At 54.5% G+C, this 20,897-nt stretch overlaps 2 protein-coding genes across 6 annotated transcripts in view; both read right to left on the reverse strand.

Moving 5' to 3' along the window:
* Window positions 1-7,357, reverse strand: Timm50 (translocase of inner mitochondrial membrane 50). Its single transcript, XM_055595015.1, has 11 exons — window positions 7,228-7,357; window positions 6,214-6,364; window positions 5,713-5,744; window positions 5,483-5,504; window positions 2,898-2,956; window positions 2,696-2,815; window positions 2,326-2,430; window positions 2,144-2,242; window positions 1,411-1,567; window positions 1,021-1,127; window positions 1-485 (listed from the first exon to the last, which is right to left on the reverse strand). Exons 1-11 carry the CDS (start codon window positions 7,333-7,335, stop codon window positions 384-386), a joined length of 1,062 nt encoding a protein of 353 aa, XP_055450990.1. The 5' UTR covers window positions 7,336-7,357; the 3' UTR covers window positions 1-383.
* Window positions 7,358-10,405: 3,048 nt separating this feature from the next.
* The window catches only part of Supt5h (SPT5 homolog, DSIF elongation factor subunit), a 23,883-nt gene continuing 13,391 nt past the window's right edge, over window positions 10,406-20,897 (reverse strand). For all 5 annotated transcript variants that reach the window (XM_055594726.1, XM_055594723.1, XM_055594725.1 and 2 more), the window contains 19 exons: window positions 20,292-20,381; window positions 20,123-20,193; window positions 18,834-18,939; window positions 18,596-18,689; window positions 18,377-18,513; window positions 16,654-16,809; window positions 16,419-16,565; window positions 15,474-15,620; window positions 15,265-15,390; window positions 14,237-14,321; window positions 13,901-14,011; window positions 13,724-13,826; window positions 13,498-13,625; window positions 13,310-13,415; window positions 12,799-12,957; window positions 12,525-12,693; window positions 12,225-12,428; window positions 10,870-10,965; window positions 10,406-10,793 (listed from right to left, as the gene is read on the reverse strand). In XM_055594726.1, coding sequence (XP_055450701.1) covers window positions 10,647-10,793; window positions 10,870-10,965; window positions 12,225-12,428; window positions 12,525-12,693; window positions 12,799-12,957; window positions 13,310-13,415; window positions 13,498-13,625; window positions 13,724-13,826; window positions 13,901-14,011; window positions 14,237-14,321; window positions 15,265-15,390; window positions 15,474-15,620; window positions 16,419-16,565; window positions 16,654-16,809; window positions 18,377-18,513; window positions 18,596-18,689; window positions 18,834-18,939; window positions 20,123-20,193; window positions 20,292-20,381 — 2,382 coding nt within the window. In that variant the 3' untranslated portion in view covers window positions 10,406-10,646. The remainder of the gene's footprint in view (window positions 10,794-10,869; window positions 10,966-12,224; window positions 12,429-12,524; window positions 12,694-12,798; window positions 12,958-13,309; window positions 13,416-13,497; window positions 13,626-13,723; window positions 13,827-13,900; window positions 14,012-14,236; window positions 14,322-15,264; window positions 15,391-15,473; window positions 15,621-16,418; window positions 16,566-16,653; window positions 16,810-18,376; window positions 18,514-18,595; window positions 18,690-18,833; window positions 18,940-20,122; window positions 20,194-20,291; window positions 20,382-20,897) is intronic.

The following is a 20,897-nucleotide window of genomic DNA, read 5'->3' on the forward strand; positions in this document are numbered from 1 at the left end:
GCTAGGCGGAGCAGCCCTTGAGATGGGTCCCGAGAGGCCATGACTCTCTTTATTTCCACAGCACACAAGGACTCCAGAGCCAGAGAGAGAGAGAGAGAGAGAGAGAGAGATGCTTTTCTTTGCAGCTCTTACAGTAAATGGTGCAGCAGTAACCCAGGCTTTCAGTTTCCCAGGCTGCAGGCGCCCCAATCCGACCAAGCACTCACTGTGCCTAGTGGTGGCGCTCAGTCACGGTGGTGACGCCCCGACGCCCCATCTGGACTCTCTGGACACAGGCATTGTGGCATCTGGGATGCGCTTTATTGGACACACAGCTGTCCAAACCTTGCTCTGTGAGGTCTGGGGCCTGAGGCCCAGGCACCAAGTCTGAGGAGGCCCGGCAGTCAGGGCTGCTTAGAGCGAGGCCACAGGCGGCTGGTCAGGGAGCCAAAGAACAGGCTCTGCTTGCTGGACTTGGAGAGCTCGGCCAGGCGCTGCTGCTCCTCCTGCAGTTGGGGTCAGAGAAAGACAGGACTCAGTACCCAGAGGGTAGGATCCAGACCCCAGCAAGGGTAACTCCAAGCCCCGGGGTGCAGGCCCAGCACCCTTGCATCCCCAGCACAGGCAGGACTATTAAAGAACCAAATGCTCCCAACATGTACAGTCAGGCATGGCGAAACAGCACCTGTAAACCCAGCGTTCACAAGACCGCGGCAGAGGACTGACAGTTTAAGGCCAGCTGAACTACATGAGATATTGTGTCAAAAGGACACCCAGAAAACACGCTTTCCCCAGCCCCTGAGGTGAGCATCAGCAGAGCCCCGAGAATGGCAGACTGGCTCTAAAGCCACAGTCCAGCACGAAGGGCCCAGAGCCACCCAAGGCCATGGAGAACTTATCTCAAGTGCTGACTAGCTCCTGCCTCCTGCTTCTAGCCCAGGCTGCAAATGTAAGAGGCCCACACCAGAGGCCAAGGTGGAGAAGACAGTGCTCAGACGCGCACCGACACCCAGGAGACAGACAGCTGTGCCAGGGCCTAACCTGCTCAAGCCGGCTCTGCCGCTGTTTGAAGGCCTCCAGCGGGTCATCCTCTAGAGCATAGTGCTCCAGCACTGTCCGGACGTCCTCCACTTGGTTCAGTGCGATGGCTGTAGGCACAACAGGGAAGGGTGCTAGTTAGTCAGGCCTCCGTGAGGCCCAGGGGAGGGCCAGCACGCCCTGGAATCACACTGTATCATGCTGTGACAGGGCTCCTCCAAACATGCCCAAATACCCCTGAGAGAAATGCCTGAACATTCCAGGGAGTTCCAGAGGACTCCAGGGGACTCATGGGTCTCCTGCGCCCTGACTGCTCAGTTTCACACTAACGACAAGGCTCTGCCATTGTCTTCAGGGTCAAGGCTCTGGCTCAGACAGTAGGGTGAGGCTCACTCTTGAGGAAGGCAGACAGGTCCAGCAGGACGCGGTCGTCCGAGTTGCCATCCCACGGCCGCAGGGCGACGCCGTTGTAGGGCTGGAGGCGGAAAGCTTCCTTCTTGCAGTCCACCACTACCACTCGGGCCGGGTCCCGGTTCAGACAGGAAATGTCCTGAAGTGGGTGGTAGAGACCAGGTCACCATCACTCCCCTCCCTGCTGGTCGCAGAGGGGACAGGGCAGGCAGAGTCACACACTCGGGGTTGTCTCCGAAATTCGGGGCATGGAAGGTGACCTGAGGCTTCTGGGAAACTGGGGCCTGGTCACATGGACACCTAAGCCAGGAGTCTCTGGAGAAAACACGGGTTCTCTGTCTGGTGGGTTCAATCTCTACCCCAAGTCTCTGAGAGGCTACAACTAGACGTGCTGCAAGCCAGGAATTACAGGCCCTTGTCAAAGCCAGTTATACCGTACAATGGTACAAAACCCCAAGTCCCCAAGACACACGCATGGCTAAGAGGGGCCTGGCCACCATGTCTAGATACATGGCTGGCCAAAGGAACAGGTTCTATGACAGTGCCAAGCACAGCCTCGCGGAAGCCATTTACAGCTCCAGAAACAAAGCCTAGGCCCCACCTCTCACCCAAGCTGGAGGCAAGCACTGACATCAGAAGGAGCAGGGCCCTTTCCTCTGCAGTATGAGCACCCCGCATCTATCCCAGAGGCCCACCGCGCATGCCCACACGGCACCTTTACATGGTGTCCCTCCATGTATCTGGTGGCGTCCCGGAACAGACGGTAGGAGATGAAGCCATGCGGGTCCACACTATCAATGAGTGGAAATGCAGTCTGCAAGGGTGGAGGGAAGCTCATGAGGCTGGCTCCCAGGCGCCTCATCACCCACCTGTGTCACTGCCGGCGCAGGGCCTCACCATGCCAGTCTCCGACGTGAAGATGACTATTTCATACAGAGGGGCAAGCTGCTGGAACAAGGTCTCGATGCCTGGACGCTTCTTAAACCTCCAGCCAGTGGCCAGCTGCAGAGGCAGTGAGGACACAGGAGCGTTTAGGCCGCAGGGCCCGAAGGGTTACCACCCAGCCTGCGGGTCCCAGCAGCAGGCTTCGGTCTGCCCCTGCGGGTTCAGGAGCATGTAGCAATCGACTGAGCCGGGTGGACTCAAGTTTGACAGCCTAAAACAGGGAGCAAGGGAGCAAGGCGGCAGCGAACAAAGACAGAGGCTGACCCCGCCACGCCCACGCCAGCCTCCCCAAGGACCCCGCGCTGCCTTCCGCAGGACACACCGACCACTCCGGATGCAGAAGGACCCCAGTGAGCTCCAGGACCAGTGTATACGGTGGCTGGTAGTAGGGCTCCCGCAGCGGGTCTGGGAGGAGGCAGGGGCTGGTGGGCTCGATGATCATCTGCAGGAGGACGAGCCACCCACTCACAAACAGGACAGGGCGTGGGGTCAGGGCATGAGGCCAGCCACCCCGCCTCACTCACCTGTCTGTAATCTTTGAAATATTTGTATGTCCGGCGCAACTGCTGAACCAGAACTGGATCTAGAACACCAGGCACAAAGGGATGGCCATGTAAGCCGCTGCTCCACCTCCCGGACAGGCCAGTTTATCGTTATTATTTCTTTACTTGCAGAACAGACAGATCTCAGAAGGAAAAGTGAGAAAAAATTCCAGGTGTTTTGAGACCCCGACTGTCCTGGAACTCACTCAGTAGCCCCGCTGTCCTTGAACTCAGAGATCAGTGCACTGCCCAGCTTTTTTACTGTTTTCTGAGGCAAGCCTTCCTGTGGCTGTGGTTTGTCTTGAATTCCTGACCCAGTACTCAGACAACTGTTGTGCTCTAGCAAGCCCAGCTTGAAGCACAGAACTTAGCCCAAGCAGGTCTGCACACGCGTGCTGCGGTCCAATGCAGACAGCATCGAGGAGCAGGGGAGAAGACATGCGCCCTCTGCCGGGTCTCCCTGTGAGTGCTTCCATCTCGGTCCCGGCAGGTATGAAGTGGTAGGCTCACAGCCTGCCTCAGTGCCACAAGCTGGTCTCCCTGTGAGTGCTTCCATCTCAACCCCGGCAGGTATGAAGTGGTAGGCTCACAGCCTACCTCATGCCACAGCTGGCACGTCCGCTCGCACGGCAGCCTGCCCTCCACCCATGTCAAACTATCAAGCTTTGAGATCGCCCACTCCGTCAGTGTGCTTCCTTTGGCAGACATACATGTTTTCTAGCAGCTAGGAACAGGCCTGTCCGGGGCATGATGGCGACGTCTGGAATCTGTGCTCGGGGCTGAAGGAAGGCCTCCCACAATGCTGTGGGTGTGCTCTGCGCTGAGCGCGCCCCTGATGCAGGCATTCTACTACCACTATAATTACTATTCTTTTGGTTTGTCAGGGCAGGGTTTCTCCAGGCAGCCCCGGCTGTCCTGCACTTGCTCTGTAGACCAGGCTGGCCTCAAACTCATAGAGCCTGCCTCTGCCTCCCAAGTGCTGGGATTAAAGGCGGGCCTACCTTCATGGAGACATTTTTAAGAGTCCATAATACTAGTATCTATCTCGGTGAGTAGATGCCAAGAATGCAGGTTAAAACATCCCACAATGCACAGGACAGGCCCCTGCAACAAAGTAGTACCTGGTTCAAAGTGGGGACAGAGCTGGGCTGCAGCGGCACAGACCTGTCACCCCAGCTACTCAGAAGGTTCAGGCAGAAGAAGTTTAAGTTCGGAGGCAGCCAGGACTACATAGTGAGTCTGAAGTCAGAACAGAAGGGTTCGGGGGACACAACAGCAGGCTGGAAAGATGAGCAGCTGAGTCTCGACTGCCCTTGTAGAGCTCGGGTTCCTGGCACCCAGGTCGGGAAGATGACAAACACCTGTCACCCAGCCCCAAGGGATCCAAAGCTCTTACCTAGCCTCTGAGGGCACCTGAACTCATGTGTACACCCCCCCCCCACACACACACACTTAATTTAAAAATAGAACACAGCCAGGCACTGTGGTACATGCCTGCAAGCCTGGCACTCAGGGAGGCAGAAGCAGGCAGATATGAGTTTGAGGCCAGCCTGGTCTACAAAGTCCAGAACAGCCAAGGCTACAAAGAAACCCTGTCTTGAAAAAAACAAAACAAAACAACAACAAACAAACAAGAACAGATAGCCAGAGTTAGTATGAGGCCTAGATTGTGTTGTACGGAGACTAGAAGCTTCCAGGACTAGGCCTAGGTGAGCAGACAGAGGGAGAAGCCTCCAAGATGACAATTATATCAGGTGAATAAGACCAGGGGGAACAGGGTGTGGTGGTGCCAGACTTTAAGCTCAGGACTTGGGAGGAAGGAAAGACAAGTGACCTCTGAGAATTTGGGATCAGCCTGGTCTACACAGTGAATTCCAGGACAGAGCTACACAGTGAGACCCTGTCTCAAAAAACAAACAAGAAAAAAGATAAAAATAAAACAGGGGGGTTGACATCTCTCCAGCTAAAAGAGCAGACCCATCCATCTGCCTGGTGTGAACAAGTAAAACAACCAGGGCTTGTACACGTTGTCTGACACCCCACACACAGGCAGGCGCCTTTCTGGACTACCAATTTCACTTTCTCTCAGGAAGGGTCGGGTAGAAACCACAGCTACTCCACTGCCTATGTTAGCAGTAAACTCTGTGATTTGGGGTGTATGTGTAGGGAAGGGGGACAGTGGCACAGGCACAAAGAGACATTGTTTTGGAAATGAGGCATGGGTTGGAGTAGGGACTTAGAGATTAAAAGAAAAAGGGGTTGTCATAAAAGGGTGGGGTCAGGGCTGCAGATGCTCAGGTCTATGGCACAGGAAGCCTTGTGTCTGGGATGGATGGCCAGAGCTCCCTGCCCCCATCTGTTTCTGACCATCTGTTCCAGGGTGGAGGGGCCAGGAAAGAGAGCGGGGCTTTTGTTATGTCCCTTCCCCAAAGCCATCTAACTGCCGCACCTCCATGGAAGGAGGAGGGGTTGGGATACAGAGTAGGTAATAGCACTCTAACCAAGCTAAAAAAAAAAAAAAGCAGAGATGGAACACCAGGGGGTCCCAACTCTGTTTAATCACTCACCATTGTCGAATTCATCAGGAATCTGGGGGAGAAAAGGGAAAGTTCTGAAACAGCAGAGAGAGGACCCCAGTACATCCACACAGGAAGCTCTAGAGACTAAGTAGGCAAAGGTCCCAGGGAGGGAGGGAGAGGCTCACTCCAGCCTTGAAAGGAGCCCGAACCAACCAAAAGCGACCCACCCGCACCCTTCCAGAACAGACCCTAGCACCCCTGGTTCTCACTCCCCTCACCTTGGTACCATGTTCATCCACAGGGTTGTTTCCTGCAAAGGAGACAGAGATAAATGAGGGAAACTGGAGCCTAGTCTTCTGGGTCTGGAAGATGAAGGAGAATGAGGTGTTTGAACTCCCCACTCAAAGGGAATATTGCTAGAGGTACAGCTCCTGGATTAAGGGAGGAGAAGGTTGGGGTGGGGATTCTAAGTGAGCTGATTCTAAGTGAGCTGAGCCCTCGGGAAAAGTTAGACTTTTGCTGCTGAGGGGAGACACAGCTTCAGGCATTAGTCTAGCCCTATTCTTCCCATCCTCCCCTTAGATCCTGAAGTACAAGGACCGACTACAGAAAACAACTGTAGGTACACGGGATAGAGGGGGCTTCTTGAATTTCAGGTGACTATCATAGTTTATAACCCCATTGAGGGAGGAGCCAGGGAATGAACACAGTATGAGAAAAGAAGAGAAAGTTTCACAGTAGAAATCTAGGGGCCAACGAGGCAGGATTATGTCTCTTACCAAAAATATAGACGATGCTGACAGTCCCACCAGCCCCAAGCAAACCAGCAAGCCAGAGTGCAACTTTTTTGGCATAGCTGGGGCCCTCTGAGCCCGGCTGAGGCTGTGGCCCTTGAGGCTTTGAGCCCCCACGGCTGGCGATCTCAGCAACCTGAGTGGAGGGAGAGGAAGAGGGGTCAGCTAAGAGAAAAACTACGCAATACTCTGACCTCTAATGTGGTCCAAGTAGTCTCCAGATCAAGCCAGCAAGCGAACATCCACAGAGCCCCAGAAAAGTGTCCCTACAGGGGTAAGTTGAGAGGTTGGTTCCCTCAGAGGGTCAAAACTAAGCTGCCGAGAGAACCACAGGGGTTCAAGAGCTGAAAGGCCGGATTGCCCAAGATCCTGGAGTCAGGAAGACTAGGGCAGGGAGAGGAAGGGATGGGGGGGGGGGGGGTTAACACGGGACAGAGGGCACGCAAGGGACAAGACGAACAGTTAAGACATTCGGACACCCAGGGCCCAAGATGGAGGGGCTTGAAAGAGAAGGCAGCAGGGGCGAGGAGCTGCAACCCCTTGTCTGGGACTTAGGGAAATAGGGAACGGAAAGTGATGAAGAGTCTTGGAGGTCAGAATGCCTAGGTCAAAACGGAAGGTAAGCTGGCTCCTTCCCGTCTCGGCCGCTCACCACCACCGAGGTCAATGAAATGTCCCTAAGGCCGGCCTGGGACTCTAGCGTCCCCGGCCCTTCCCCCGTCGAGAGTCACCTAAATGGTCACTGATACAAGAACAGGTGACCTCTCCCGGCACCCACGTGGCTGAGACGTGGGCTCCAAAGGACGCACTGGGCCTCCATAGTCATCCTCGGGGGAGCAACCACGGTCCACACAGAAGGGTTGGACACATCCCAGACCGCGGGCTCCATCCCGTTCAGCACCCTGAAGTACGGTATTCCGGACTCGCCGGGCAACTACCATGCGCCCAAAGCTTTAGAAGGGAGCCCCGAAGCGGGGTGCGGGTCCCGGTGCCGCTCACCTGCTCCGGAGTGCGGGGAGGCGGCGGCGCCAGCCGCGTGCACAGTCCCCGCGCGCCTACCCGGAGCCCGCTCCGCAAGCGCGAGAACAGCGCCGCCGAGGCCGCCATCTTGCGCTGACGCCACGCGGCCCCGCCCACCCGCTCGCTCGCTCCCGCCCAGCCGGGGACTGCGACCAATGGGAACGCCGAGACGGCGCGTGTGGACAGGAAGCCGAGCGGGACAAAAAAGGCGTGTTCGCGGAGCGCCTCAGGGGCGCTCCCAGCTGACTGTGCTTCAGGCGGGGCGCTCCGAGCCGCAATCCAGGCCTCTGGCACCCCGCCCCCTGGAGCCCTAAGGCGGACCAGGGCCCCCAAAGCGAGCCGGCGGTCCCTCAGTCTTTCTCACCTAGACCAGGAGGCTGAACCGGTCTCTCGTCTCACGTCCCCGGATCTCTTTTTGCCCCCTCCACCGTGAGTGTCTAGAAATGACTGGAAATCCTACCACTCATCCGGATTCAACCAAAGGAACAGTGTACCGACGGGTCGAGGCTTGAGAGTGATGAAGAAAGCAGTGAATCTGGGGTGCGGGAAGCCACCGTGAGTGTTCCCCAAGTTGTTTTCAATGAGGAAACAAGTCAGATTTTTACATTTAATCTTAAAAAGAAAAAATCAAAGTACTAAGATAGTGAAAATACGAAGTCTGGCAAGAGAAAGGCACACAGAATGCAGAGAGGTCATTTTTGGAGTGGAATGAAATAGACTGGGGTGCTGCTAAATTACGTATGTGTTTGAGTGTGTGTACCATCGTGGCACAGGGCGTGGGGGTCAGAAGACAACTTTCAAGAGTTGCTTCTCTTCTTCCACCCCGTGGGTCCAGGGAATCAAGCCTGAGTCGTTTGAACTAGGCTGTCTCCCTCACGGTTGACTTAAGGAGAAGCCTCTGAGGCTAGTGGTCAAAAAAGTCAAAACGTTGCCTTGACCTGGTGAGTCTTGTTGGCCTTACATTACTGCAGCTGGGTGGAGGACGCATCTTCATGATATATCTTCATTTTTAAAATGAGTTTTATTTGAAACAGGGTCTATTGTAGCGTCGGCCGGCCTGTGGAGGACATAGACTAGGCTGGCTAGAACTCAGAGGGATCTGCCTGCCTCTAACTCCCCTAGCCCCGGGTTTAAAGGTATGTGCTGCCTGCCTGGTTGGGGTGGGGAGGGGACAGCTGGCGGGACTTAGCTCTCTCCTGTTACAGGAGTGCAGGGGAACTGAACTCAAGTCATAAGGCTTGGCAGCACTTTTACCCACACTCCAATCTCACCAGCTGTTTTTTTGAGACACTCTTGCAGCCCAAGCTGACCCATGCAGCTGAGAAAGACCATGAACTTCCTGATGCTCCTGCTTCTCTCTTGGCAGTGCTGGCGTCAGAGGCCATGCGCTACCCTACCCTGATCGATGGCATGTCTTTTATTTTTATTTTTAATCCCTGCCCCTATATCAGGCTTGCAGAAGCGATCCTAGGGTCAAGTTCTTTCACAGTTCAAGACTGCAGGGCTGGAGACAGAGCTCAATGTAGAGTGCTGGTTTAGAATCCACTAAGGAGGCTGGGGCATGACAGCAGCACAGGAGGAATTAAGAGTCCATGGGAGGCTAGGCAGTGGCGGTGCTATCCTTTAATCACGGGACATGGGAGGCAGCGGCAGGCACATCTCTCTAAGTTCAAGGCCAGCCTGGTCTACAAGTGAAGTCCAGGAGAGCCAGAGCTAAAACAAAAACCAAACCAACCAAACAAACAAAAACCCTGTCTCAAAAAACTAAAATAATAGAGTCCTTGGGGACACTGACTTGATTTTTCACTTAGCTCCAAGATATACTCCATCAGTCATATGTCAAGCGGGCAGTGATGACACACACCTTTGATCCCAGCCCTAGGGAAGCAAAGGCAGGTGGATTTCTGTTGAGTTTGAGGCCAGGCTAGTCTACAGAGCGAGTTCCAGGACAGCCAAGGCTACACAGAGAAACCCTGTCTCAAAAAAACAAAAATAAAAACGCCCTCAAATCACAAAACTCTAGAGACTTTAAAACTCCATATCCAGTATGAGTTAGCATTGTTTCAGCACTTCCGTTAAACCTCTGGCTGTTCAGTTGCTTCTGGCACTTGAGGGGTCTACACTGAATAAAAATTCCATCAACCCACCTTCATCTTCGAGAATACCCAGTTTGCCTGATGGTACTTCCTGGGAGTCACCTCAGGTCTGGCAGTCCGCCGCCTGCCCACGTGTCCTACGTTTTTAAAGTCTTTATTTACTTAGGGAGGGGATGCCCCAGCATACATGTGGAGGTCAGTGATTAACCTGCACGAGTCAGTTCTCTCCTTTCATGTGGGTACTCAGGACTGCACTCGGGCTACCAGGCTTGGTGGCAAAGTGCCTTTACTATCTGAGCCATCCCTCTGGGTCTGGCCGTACTGTCTTGACTCCCAGCTGGTGGCTGTTCTGGCTGAGGCAGCTCATCACCAGCGTGCTTACCAACCACAGGCTCCAGCAGCCAGATCCTTCTTTCTCTAGATCTAGATTTACTTGTTCCCTCGTATTGCACAGGGACCACAGGCCAGCTAAGTTCAGAGCTGTCCAAACTCCGTTCTTTATTATTATTGCTCTTTTGAGACAAGGTTTCTCTGTGGAATAACCCTGGCTGTCCTGGAACTCACTTTGTAGACCAGGCTAACCTCTGTCTCTACCACTGTGCCCCACTCTTTTACTTTGTGAGACAGGGTCTCACTAAGGCAGTGGACCTCAACCTTCCTAATGCTGTTCCTCATGTTGTGGTGACCCCCAACCATAAAATTATTTTTGTTGCTACTTCTTAACTGTAATTTTGCTAGTTATGAATCATAATGTAAACATCTGATATGGAGGACATGTGATCCCTATGAAAGGGTCGTTCACCACCCCCCACAAAAATGGTCCTCACCTTTAGGTTGAGAAGTGCTACACCAGGGGGTCTGTTGTCTCTACAGGCCATGGATTTATGATCCTCCTCCCCAAGTCTGCTAAGCAACTTGGCTGACAGGACTGAACCACTTGTCTTCAGCATCCTTTGAGCCCTTTGGAGTCCCAGAAGCACTATTTTCTAGATGGGAAACTTGGAATCCAGTTATTTGCCCCAACTTAATAGCTACACTTACACAAGACAAGCCTTCATAGGCACTTTTCAACCAGCTTCTCTTTATTGAAAGACCTGAACACAAAGGCAAGCTGGGACAGTAGAAAGAAGGTGGCAGGAACCTTTCTCAGACTCTACTCCGATACCTAGAGTATCGGGGAGGGAGGAGGAGGAAATCCAGAATGAAGTGATGGCCCTGGCCTGCTGCAGACTCAGGCCTTATGCTGGGCCTAGCAAGGCCAGAGTGGGCTGCTCGCTCCATGCTGCCCTGCACACGTGGGCGTCAGGCCTCCAGGAGCTTCCCTAGGAAGCGGAGGTTCAGGATCTTGATCTGCTGGTCTTCCAGGTCCATGCGGATGATGCCATCCTCGCCATCAATACTCAGCAGGACCCCGGTGGCCTCCCGGTCCTCGCCCAGAATCACTTTCACCTGGCGGCAACACGAGTGTCAGGCCCGCCAGTAGCCTGGCAGCCCTCCCGTTCCCTCCCAAAGGCCTCTTCTCTACCTTGTTGTTCTTGGTGGGGGTGATGGGCTCCAGGTGTTCACTGGAGATGCTGACCACCTTCTCACTGTCTTTCAGGTACACGGAGCACATGCCTCCCTGCACAGGGAGAGGGATCGCCTGCTCAGCCTGTGCTGCTCTCAATGCAAGCTGGAGCCCACCTTCCAGTCCACAGACTGGGTAGGGCCTGTGCTGTGTGGCATCAGGGTGAGCAGTTCCACTAATGAATCAAAATCAGGTTAAAAGAAAGCCAGACATTGCGGTGTCTTAATCGCAGCACTCAAAGAGATGGGGCAGAGGCGAGAGGATCTCTGTGGATTCCAGGCCAGTCTACCTCATCGATGCATCTTTGTTTGTTTGCTTATATTTTTGTTTGTCTGTTTGTTTTGTTTTTCAACAAGGTTTCTCGGTGTAGCCAGGTTGGTCTTGAACTCAGACATCTGCCTGCCTCTGCCTCCCAAGTGCTGAGATTAAAGGTGTGAGGCGCCATGCCTGGCTGGTCTATATATCCAAGTTCCAAGCTAGTTAGGGCTACACAGAGAGACCCTGTCTCAAAAACAACACAAACAAAACAATAAAAATACCCAACAACAGATTCAGATCAAGAGAGATAGCTCTCACATATTTGACTCTTCCTGTTCCAAACTAGCCTCATCTCTCCAACTGCTGATCGTCTGGAGCCGTCGCCGCAGGATCAGCCCTGACCCCAAGCTCACGTGATCATGCTCACCACCTCCTGCTCCTCCGGACTCTGACCTCCAGTCTCCTGCCTCTTTCCTCCCTTCCCCACTGCCCTGCCACAGAGCACCCGGCCTCCCCGACACCAGTGTTACCATCCTGATCCACCCATGCTACCGAAGCATGAGAAGCACGTCACAGATCGCTCCTACCACTCTCCTGACGCGCCCTCGTGGCCCCTAAGTGCCCTCGGGACGGTCTGTGATCTAGTCCAGACATTCTTCCAGTGTCACTGCTCACCTTCCCTCCCCCTGGGTCCCGCTGAGGGCCTTGAGCCTGGGGATGAGGGTGCCCAGCTTGGGGGCGGGGGCTCTTGGCACACTAGTGAGTTCATCTTTCCAAAGACTGCAACACAAAGTCACCATGCTTTGTGTGCCAGGTCCCCAGGCCACACGCCTGAGCTGCGAGCATGCGAGGCAGAACTCCCCTTCCCCTGGAGTCACAGGCGCCCCAGCCTCCCTCGTCTGTCTGTCCGTCACAGTAGAGCACACATTATAGTTGTAATCTAGCTTAGTGGTAGAGCACTAGCCCAGCATGTATGATGCCAGCGTTCCATCCATAGTACCACAGACAAGGTGCCTACAGAGCTGGGCCCTGCCCTCCCCCAGGAGCCCACTCACCGTGACGCTTCGGATGACGCCCGTCTGCCCCACTACTTGTGTGTCCAGGTAGGTGTCTCGCACCTTCACCTGGATGTCGGTGGTCACCCAGTCACTGGAGTTCTGCTCGATGCCTGAGCCTGGGGTGTGCGGATTGTAGCCTCCAGGAGAAGGCGCTCCAGGGGTCATCGGACTGTAGCCAACAGGGCTAGGGCTGGGACTAGCCTGAGGAGAAGAATGAGTGTCTGGAACAGTCACTGGGCCTGGCCATCCTGACTGAGGCCCACCTAAGTCCCCCACACCTTCCGTGACAAGGCATACCTGGTAGGCCATGGGTGATGGCGTGGGGTGGTAGCTGGCTGGAGAATGGGTGTTCTGATAGCCTGCTGGACTTGGTGCCACTTGGTGGTAGCTCTGGGGGCTGGGGCTGGGCTGGTAGGACCCCTGTGGAGAGGGGGCAGCGTAGGGGGAGAACTGGTCCGTGTTGTACCTGTGGACAGAAGAAAAGGGTATTAGTCCTGACAGAAAGGGTCAGGAGGCAGGGCGGTGGGCAGCTGTGTGCAGGGCTTTTCGGGCTCAGCCCTGGTGGACTCACATGGCCGGCGTCCCTGGTGTCTGCGGGTTGTACTGTGGATTGACCTGGGGGGATGATGGGTCTGGGTAGCCGGGTGTTTGGGGATTCGGGGTTCCCCCGTATGCCTGTGGGGATGGGGTGGGCTCGTCGTCAAAGGCATACTCGTATTCCTCCTCAGCCCTGGTGGGGACAGAAGTGTTGAGAATGATGGGTGGAAACAAATCTGACGATGCTGTGGAACAGCTACACACCGGACCCTCAAGTGCGTCAACTTCATTCTGACAGAGGCCCCAGCCAAAGGCTCTCCTGACCCTACGGCCATTCCACAGCCGAGTCGGAGGAACAAGGCTGCCTGCTCAAGATCGCATATGTGGCAACGTCTCCAAGCACAAAGTAACTGCATGTTGAGGCCGGTGACCGGACAGGATACTGCAGCTATGTCCACACTAGGCCAGGGACCCAGTGAGCACGATGCTCACACACAACTACTCACATCCTTGCCTACACAGCTCATGCTAGAAATGACTCTCACCTGGAAGGCGTGTTAGGGTTGTTGGGGTCCCAGGCCCCACTCTGAGCAGGGGTGCGGCTACCGTCATGCAGGGGCGTCTGCGAGCCGTAGTGAGGGGTGCGGCTACCTGGAGAAGCAAAGAGACCCGATCTTCAGCTATCCCATCTGCTGGCCCCCTGCTTCATCCCTAGTATTCTAGACACACTCACCATCCTGCAAAGGCGTCTGGGAGCCATACATGGGTGTTCGGGAGCCAGAGCCATACATGGGTGTCTGAGAGCCATACATGGGCGTCCGTCCGTAGGTGGATGCCATGCCACCTGGACGCTGGGAGTCGCTGTGGACAGAGCAAACACAGTGGGTGCGATGCCCAGCACCCCCATCCTTAAGCCCAACCATCAAGCGCACACTGGCCTTCCCTCTGCCCAGACATACACCGTAGTGAGCCGCTGGCGGTCCACAGAGATGGTCTGACAAGTAGAGTGCAGCTCCACTCGGGCTGTGGACTCTGTGGCATCCTTCACCACACCAATGTAGCCTGTAGGGAAGCGGCCGTCAGGCGGCTGCGACGCCCTCCAGCACAGGCCCTGCCTCCCGCACCCCATAGCTCACCTTTGTAGGGTCCCTGGGATATACGCACAGTCTGGCCTATGAGCTCGTTGTCTCTTCGCCCTCGACCCCTGCTCATGCCACCACCTGGGCTGCCAAAGCCACCATGCTGACCTGCAGGGTGGGAGGATGCTGGGGGCTCCAGGATTTATGCCTTTCCCTCTGATGGTGTGCCCACAGCCAGGACATCCTCAGACCTCTCTACCAGCGTGAGCCGCCCCAGGATGGCTTAAGAGCCTCCTCTGCCTATTCCCTAACCCTAGGCCTTTCCCGGCTCCACTCTGGCCACAAGGCTCTAGTTTCCTCCACTCTGAACTCTGAACTCTGACGCCATCTCACCTTCACCACTGGGGTGCATGGGGCTGCTGATCCGGGGGCTCATAGGAGTGAAGCCACCAACAGTTAAATTGGTCACATCCCGGGGCTGAGAGAGAGACCAAGAGTGAACAGCCAGGCAGGAGATGAAGAAGACAGACAGGCCTCCAGGCCCCTCCCCACAATGACAGAGCTAGATTTTGCTTTAGTAGCCCAGCAACCTTCCCTCCTCCTTCTAGAGACAAATCCCTGTCTCTTAAGAGAGGAAGTGCCACCCCTATGCCCATCTATCAAGAGGCCTGGGTCTCTGTGCACCAAGACATGCACCTTAGCCATAATGAGTCAGAAATGTAAGTCCCTATGACATAAAACTACAAGACACTGGTACAAACCATCTCATCTGCAGGCCACCTCGCACGGGGGGCGCCACTTGCCATGACTTCCTCATTTTTATTTTTTTTTTGTTTTTATTTTTATTTTTGAGGCGGTCTTGTCTAGGTCAGGCTGGCCTTGCACATGCTACGTAGCCAAGGAGGGATGACCTTAAACTAAGCTGCCTCCTGCCTCGCGTCCCCAGTGCTGGAACTAACAGTGTGTGCTATCATATCTAGCTTCAGATTTCCTTTCCGGTATCAGGTTCTTCACCACAGGCCGGCCCATCCTGTCTCAGGGCGCGGGCAATGGCAATTCCTGAGGTACATGGTGGCTCTGTGTTTCTTTGTTCTGATTTCACACATGCCCCTGCCTCTACCTCAACAAGTGGTATCCCTGTCACTAGCTGTGAGGCACTCAGAAAAGGAAGCCCTGAAAGTGAAAGCCTGCCACCACCTCACTTTCACTGTGCCCTGGAGTCTCCGCTCCTGGAGGGAGACACTTTTATCTCCTCTGAAGGTACCCCAGGGTGCCAGTAGCCAACATGTGCCCCAAAATGTGGATGACAAACGACAGGGGAACAGCTCAAAATCCCAGAGAAACTGTCTTCCCCAAGAACTTGGCGGCAATAAGTACTCTGGGTCCCCACCAGCCTGGTCCTGGGGGCCTGATGTGCTCACCTTCGAGCCCCCAGCCAACACCAGGTGTCGTGCCTTACAGACAAACATGCCACCGTTCTCCACCAGCTTCTTGCAATGCAGGAAGGCAAAGCTGCGGTACAGATGGCGGATCTCACCCTCTCGGCCCTGGGCAGGAGAGGAGGGTCACATGCTGGGCAGTGCGGACATCCCCACTAAGGCTTTCAGACTCAGCAAGAGCAGACACTTACTGAGTGGGGGCCGTCAATGACCTTGACAATATCCTTCACATGGATGTTGTTCTGATCGGAGTCCAGGGCCACAGCAAAGCGGTTGTCTTTTTTCTGAGTCACTGCCTGGTGCCTAACGGTCACCACCTTCCCGTGCATGTTCAAAACCTTTGGAGGGAGAAGGATGCAGAAGAGAAGTGACAGGGGTGATGTGAAGTGAGCTGTCCTTTCTTGGGGGAGACAGTCCCGAGCCCCTGAGCCCCTGAGCCCCTAGACAGCATCCTGACCGCATTCTAGACCATCAGTGCACACAGTGCTGGCTTAGCAGGCGTGAAGGTCTGTGTTTGACTCCCAGCACACTTAACTGGGCGTAGTGGCAAATGCCTATAATCTCAGTATTCAGAGCAGACAGGGAGTTCAAGGTCATCCTCAGCTACACAAGGATTAGGAAGGCATTTGGGAGAAGACTCTACTTCCTGAGCATCAGGGCCATGCGAGGAGGTCCTACCAAACTCTTCACACACTCCCCTCTGAGAGGAATGCAATCACAATTCCTATCGTGCCCGAAGAGGGCAAGTCATGAGGCTTGGGTGACACAATACAGAAGCAACAGCTCTGACACAGATTCAGGGTCCTAGGTACCATGCTAATGCACCCATGGGGGTGAGGGTAGGGTGGGGGGAAGGACAGCGTGCGTAGCAGCTGTAGCACTCCATCTTTGCAGAAGTACCAAATACCGAGGCACACATTCAACTTCTCCACCAACGAGGCAGATCTCCATGTAAGTGGGTGTGGGACTCGAGGCAGACAGGAAAAATGACAGGCCGCCTGCCAGCATCACACAGACGAGCCTCAGGAGCCCAGCACAGCCACACCGCACGGCGTACCAGCACCACTGTGGGCATGGCCACTATGCTCTAGCACTTCCTAGGACTGGGGCTCTTGGGATAGGAGCGTCCGACACACCTGGAAGGTCTCTCGCTCTAGCCGCACGATGACACCCACGGTGCGGGGGTCCAGCTGCACCAGTTCACCCCACTCATGCTGGCCCCCGACATCCACACCTGAGGCTGTCTCTGAGCAGAGCTGCAGGTCCCTGGGAAGCACCTTCAACTGTGGAGAGACAGTGGAAGGGTGAGGCAGGCCTCACTGAGTCTCCTCTTGGTACTGAGGCCTCGGCCATGCTCTTCCAGGCACTTACCTCATGCATGGTGAGGTCCGAGAAAAGAATGACAAAGTTCTCTTCCACCCGCACAATGAGACCTGTGTCACCCTCGAATCGGCCGGCGATCACTTTTACATGGTCCCCCATCTTGAAGTACTTCCGAAGTTCCTGGGCTGGGAACTCAAGCATGTCCTGGGAGAGTTGGCCATGGACAGTGAGTACTCAAAACCCCAGCACCTGCCCCACTCACCTTTAGCATCACCTCAGTCTCAGAGGAGACCCTTGCACACCAACTGCATCCTTCCACCACCCACCAAGGGCCATCTGAGACACTAGTCCAGCAGCTGCCCCAGGCAGCTGGACTAGCCTTCACCCCAGAGATGGCTAGGCCATGAGCCACGTGCACACGCCTAAACACACAGGTACCTTGTCCTCAAAGATACGGAACTCTCTAGGACCAGTCTTTTGATGCCATTCCCTAGCCCAAGAAAGACTCTGCATACTAGTACCAATAACTCTTCACACCTACAGCAGTGCATGCGTGCACGCGCATGCACGCACACACACACGCACACACACACCTGTGACTGAACGCAGACTCTGACCTCAGGTCACTCCATAATCAAACTTTGAACCCAATGAGACATGCTGCTCCTCAGAAACAACAACAAAGACCAAGCATGTCAACAGCTCCTGAGAGGCTCTTCAACAACATACCGGGAAACATCCAGAACGGGGCCCTTGTGCTTACAAGCCCGTCATTCCAGCTACCAGAGAGGATGAAGCGGAAAACCACAAGTTCAAGGCTGCTGGCTCGAAAATTGAGCAAGTCCCTGACTCAAAAGCTGAAAAAAGTGAGATGACTCAGCTTGGGTAAGGGAGCGTTCTGCCAAGCCCGAAAACCTGAGCTCTATTCCTGCCCTTCCTCAGATACCAAGTGAGTAAATACATTTTTTTTTTTTTTTTTTAAGTAAAAAGAGGCTGGGCATAGTGGCAAATGCCTTTAATCCTAGCACTTAGGAGGCAGAGGCAGGTTATCTCTATGAACTGAAGGCTAGACTGGTCTACATAGTGGGTTGCAGTTCAGCCAGAGCTACACAGGGAAGCCCTGTTAAAAAATATATACATAAGGCCAGAGGGGACCAGCAACATGGTTCAGTGGTAAGGGAACTTTTGCTAAGTCTGTCAGCAAGAGTTCAATCCTGAGTAAAGACTGGTGAAGGAGGGAACAGACTCTGACCTCCATATGTGTGCTGCGGTATGTGTACATACAAAAGTAAGTGTGAAAAACAAAAAGGGGACAAAGAATATGATTCAGTGGTGGAAACCACCAGTGAGGGGCTGGGGTGAGGCTAAAGGGTAGGGCACGTTTCTAGAATGCACAAAGCCCTGGGTTTTATCCCAAGCACAAAAAACATGCACCAAAAGGGGGTGGGAGGGAGGTCCCTTGGATGAATCTTTCTCCTCCCTAAACAGCCAAACACAGGTGTGTGTCACTGCGGCGCTCTTCCCTCACACACAGGACAGAGCCCAGGCCACCGCGTGCACCCACAGAGACCCCTGCAGACAGGCAGAATAGGCCTGACAAACACCAGAAACCTGCTTCCCAATCACAGGCGGCAGCCTGAGTAGTCTCAGCAGACCATCAGCACAGGGAGACAGAAAGGTCCAGACATGTCCTCCTTGAGGATGGAAACCACTGCCTGGACCTCTTACACGCAAGCTGCCATGACAGACGTGGCCAGCCCCATGGCGTCACCTTGAGGTCCTCGTGCTTGGGCATAATGGTGATCTTGTTGCCATCCACGCTGAGGACCTTGCCCTGCAGGTTGATGAGCTCACCCTCGCACACCTCCACATTGTCCCCAGGCTGGAAATTGTGCTCCCGCTCCTTCCCTGAGGGAACAGCGTGGGCTGACTGGGCACCCGTCCCCACGGCCACCCTCCTCCTTGGCCAGGCGAGGCCAGGACTAGGTACCTGTGCCTTCAGTCACCACCTCCAGGTCGATGCCCTCAGGCTGATCTTCAAACTTTTCCAGCTCTGACAGGGTGGGCTTCACGCCCTCTGTAATCTGAGATCCAGGGTAAGGGGAGGAGGGGGACAGGAGCCAGCGTCACCATCTTGGGGTGAGATCCACTGCCCAGACAAGCCACTAGGGACTAAGGCTCAAGAGGAAAGAAGCTGCACCCCATGATCACTGGCCGCTGAGCCTTACCACAGCAGACATGGCGAAGCTCTTGAACAGGAAGCCCTTTCGGCTGTAGCGGTTCCCCTCAAAGATGAGGAAGTCACCATCAGAAGCAACATCGCCCCCCAAGGACCTGGGGTTTGAGGGAGGACAGAGAGGTTAAGGGCCTGTGTGTGAGCCTTTTCTTGGACGGAAAAGGGCACAGGACCCAGACACAACCCTGGTGGCTTAGATGACTTCCTCCAAAGGCCAGCTTAAAGAAGGCGTTCCCTGCCTTATTGGTCACTGAACGGACATGTGAGCTCTAGCAGGGCAGGCCCTCAGCACCGGCTGCTATCTCTGTTCTTACTAGACAGTGTTGGGTATCCAGCAGGCTCTCAGAAACAAGAGATGCGCAAACATTGTTCTCGGAGGGCAGGGCAAGATCCCTTGCATGTTCACACTTGTGCCAGAAGCAGAGCGTCATTATCCCAAAGAGGGAAGGTGGGCTCAAGATGGCTGACAGCTATGACCCCAATGCAGGCAGGTGGGAGCCAATACTGTGCCTACTCCAGCCCTGACCTGTCGGGGTCCCATACCCTGAGTACAGGGCACAGGCACTTAGCGTAGGCCCCAGCATGGAAAGATGTTGGCTGCTATAAGGAAACATTTGAATGCCTGTCCCCTCAGCCATCCTTGCCACATGGTGAGCCTGGCAGGCAGAGTAGTGTGCTCTCCTGGGCACACCGAAAGGACTCCTCTGCCATCTGGTAGAGCATGACCTAGTAGTAGAACATGTGGACAATGTGCCCAATGCCCTAAGTTCTACCCTAGTGCAAAAACAAAAACCTTCCTGGCTACCTCACACAGTGGGTTCCAGAAAAGGACTAGAGAAACCCACGACCCCTCTCTCTTTTGCCTATCACCAGTAACCTCAGCCAGTCCTAGATGCTTACACCAGAGACTCCTCCCAGTCATCACCTGTGAGGCTGGGGCTGCTCTCACCAGACAGAAAGACAGACACACAATACACCCCTCCACCCCCAAGTCAATTACTATATCCTGGGAGACTGGGGCAATCATCTTTATTAGCAACATTTAGCAGGCTGGGATCCGCTCAGCGGTAGGGTGTTTACGCAGCAGGCACAGGGCCCTGCACTCAATCCTCCATCTCCAAACAAATAAAGTAAACACTCTGCAGCAGGGAAGAACGTGTCTGCCTGAGGCTAGACTGCCCAGCTAACTGCTCACACTGCACTGGAGGGACCTGAAGAAACCACCAAGATCATACTGTGCCATGCAATCAAAAGCGGCGCCTGGTCCCCAGGTACACTCACCTGATCTTCTCAGCATCAAAGAGCCTCTGTGGGGGCCGCTTGAACTTCTTCTTTTTGGCAAACCAGTCTTTCTGTGGAGGACAAGGCCACCATCAAGGATGGTGAGGGTGAGGGACAGCCACCATCAAGGATGCCGTGTTCCCCCAGCAGGCACCACAGCTTGCAGTACCAAGCTCATGCGGGCTTTGATGCGGTCATAGTCGATGCGTGGGATCATCTTGAGGGAGATGGTGTTCTGGCTAGGCTCCACGTAGTCCACCTGGAGGACAGCACAAGTCAACAGGGCCCAGCTGGACTGCTCCCACCCTAGCAACCTAAAGGCAGGTTACCAGAGTGGGCAGAGGGGACAGAGGACAGAAGAAATCCATTTGCTCCCAGAAACCTCTTTGCCCTGTCCAACACATCTCTGAACTGAAAATGAACATACACCACCCAGCTGCCTTCCCCACTTGGATGTCTGAAAGGTTCCACAAACACTGGACCACAGCCCAGTAAGGACTGATTTCTCCAAACTGCCCCTTTTCCCATAACATCCCCCTGTATTCTGCTCAGACCACAGCCTAGAGTAATTTTCTTTCTTTCTTTTTCCTTTTTTCTTTCTTTTGGTGTTTTGAGACAGGGATTCTCTGTGTAGCACTGACTGTAGCCCTGGAACTCACTCTGCAGACTACCGCCAGGCAAATTTTCTTATCTTTTAAAGAGAGGGTCGCTGAGACCCTGTATCAGCAAAACCAAACCAAACCAAACCAAACCAAACCAAACCAAACCAAACCAA

Source organism: Psammomys obesus, unplaced genomic scaffold, assembly GCF_907164565.1.
Source record: "Psammomys obesus unplaced genomic scaffold, mPsaObe1.curated_primary_1811, whole genome shotgun sequence".
Taxonomy (NCBI): Eukaryota; Metazoa; Chordata; class Mammalia; order Rodentia; family Muridae; genus Psammomys; species Psammomys obesus.

Bases quoted from the DNA above. Each gene is read 5' to 3' on its own strand.
- Timm50 (XM_055595015.1), bottom strand. From the start codon at position 7,335: ATGGCGGCCTCGGCGGCGCTGTTCTCGCGCTTGCGGAGCGGGCTCCGG. The intron at 5,745-6,213 runs GTAAGAGACATA...TCTCCTTTGCAG, and splicing joins CAGCATCGTCTATATTTTTG to GAAACAACCCTGTGGATGAA. The intron at 5,505-5,712 runs GTGAGGGGAGTG...TTTCTCCCCCAG, and splicing joins TGGATGAACATGGTACCAAG to ATTCCTGATGAATTCGACAA.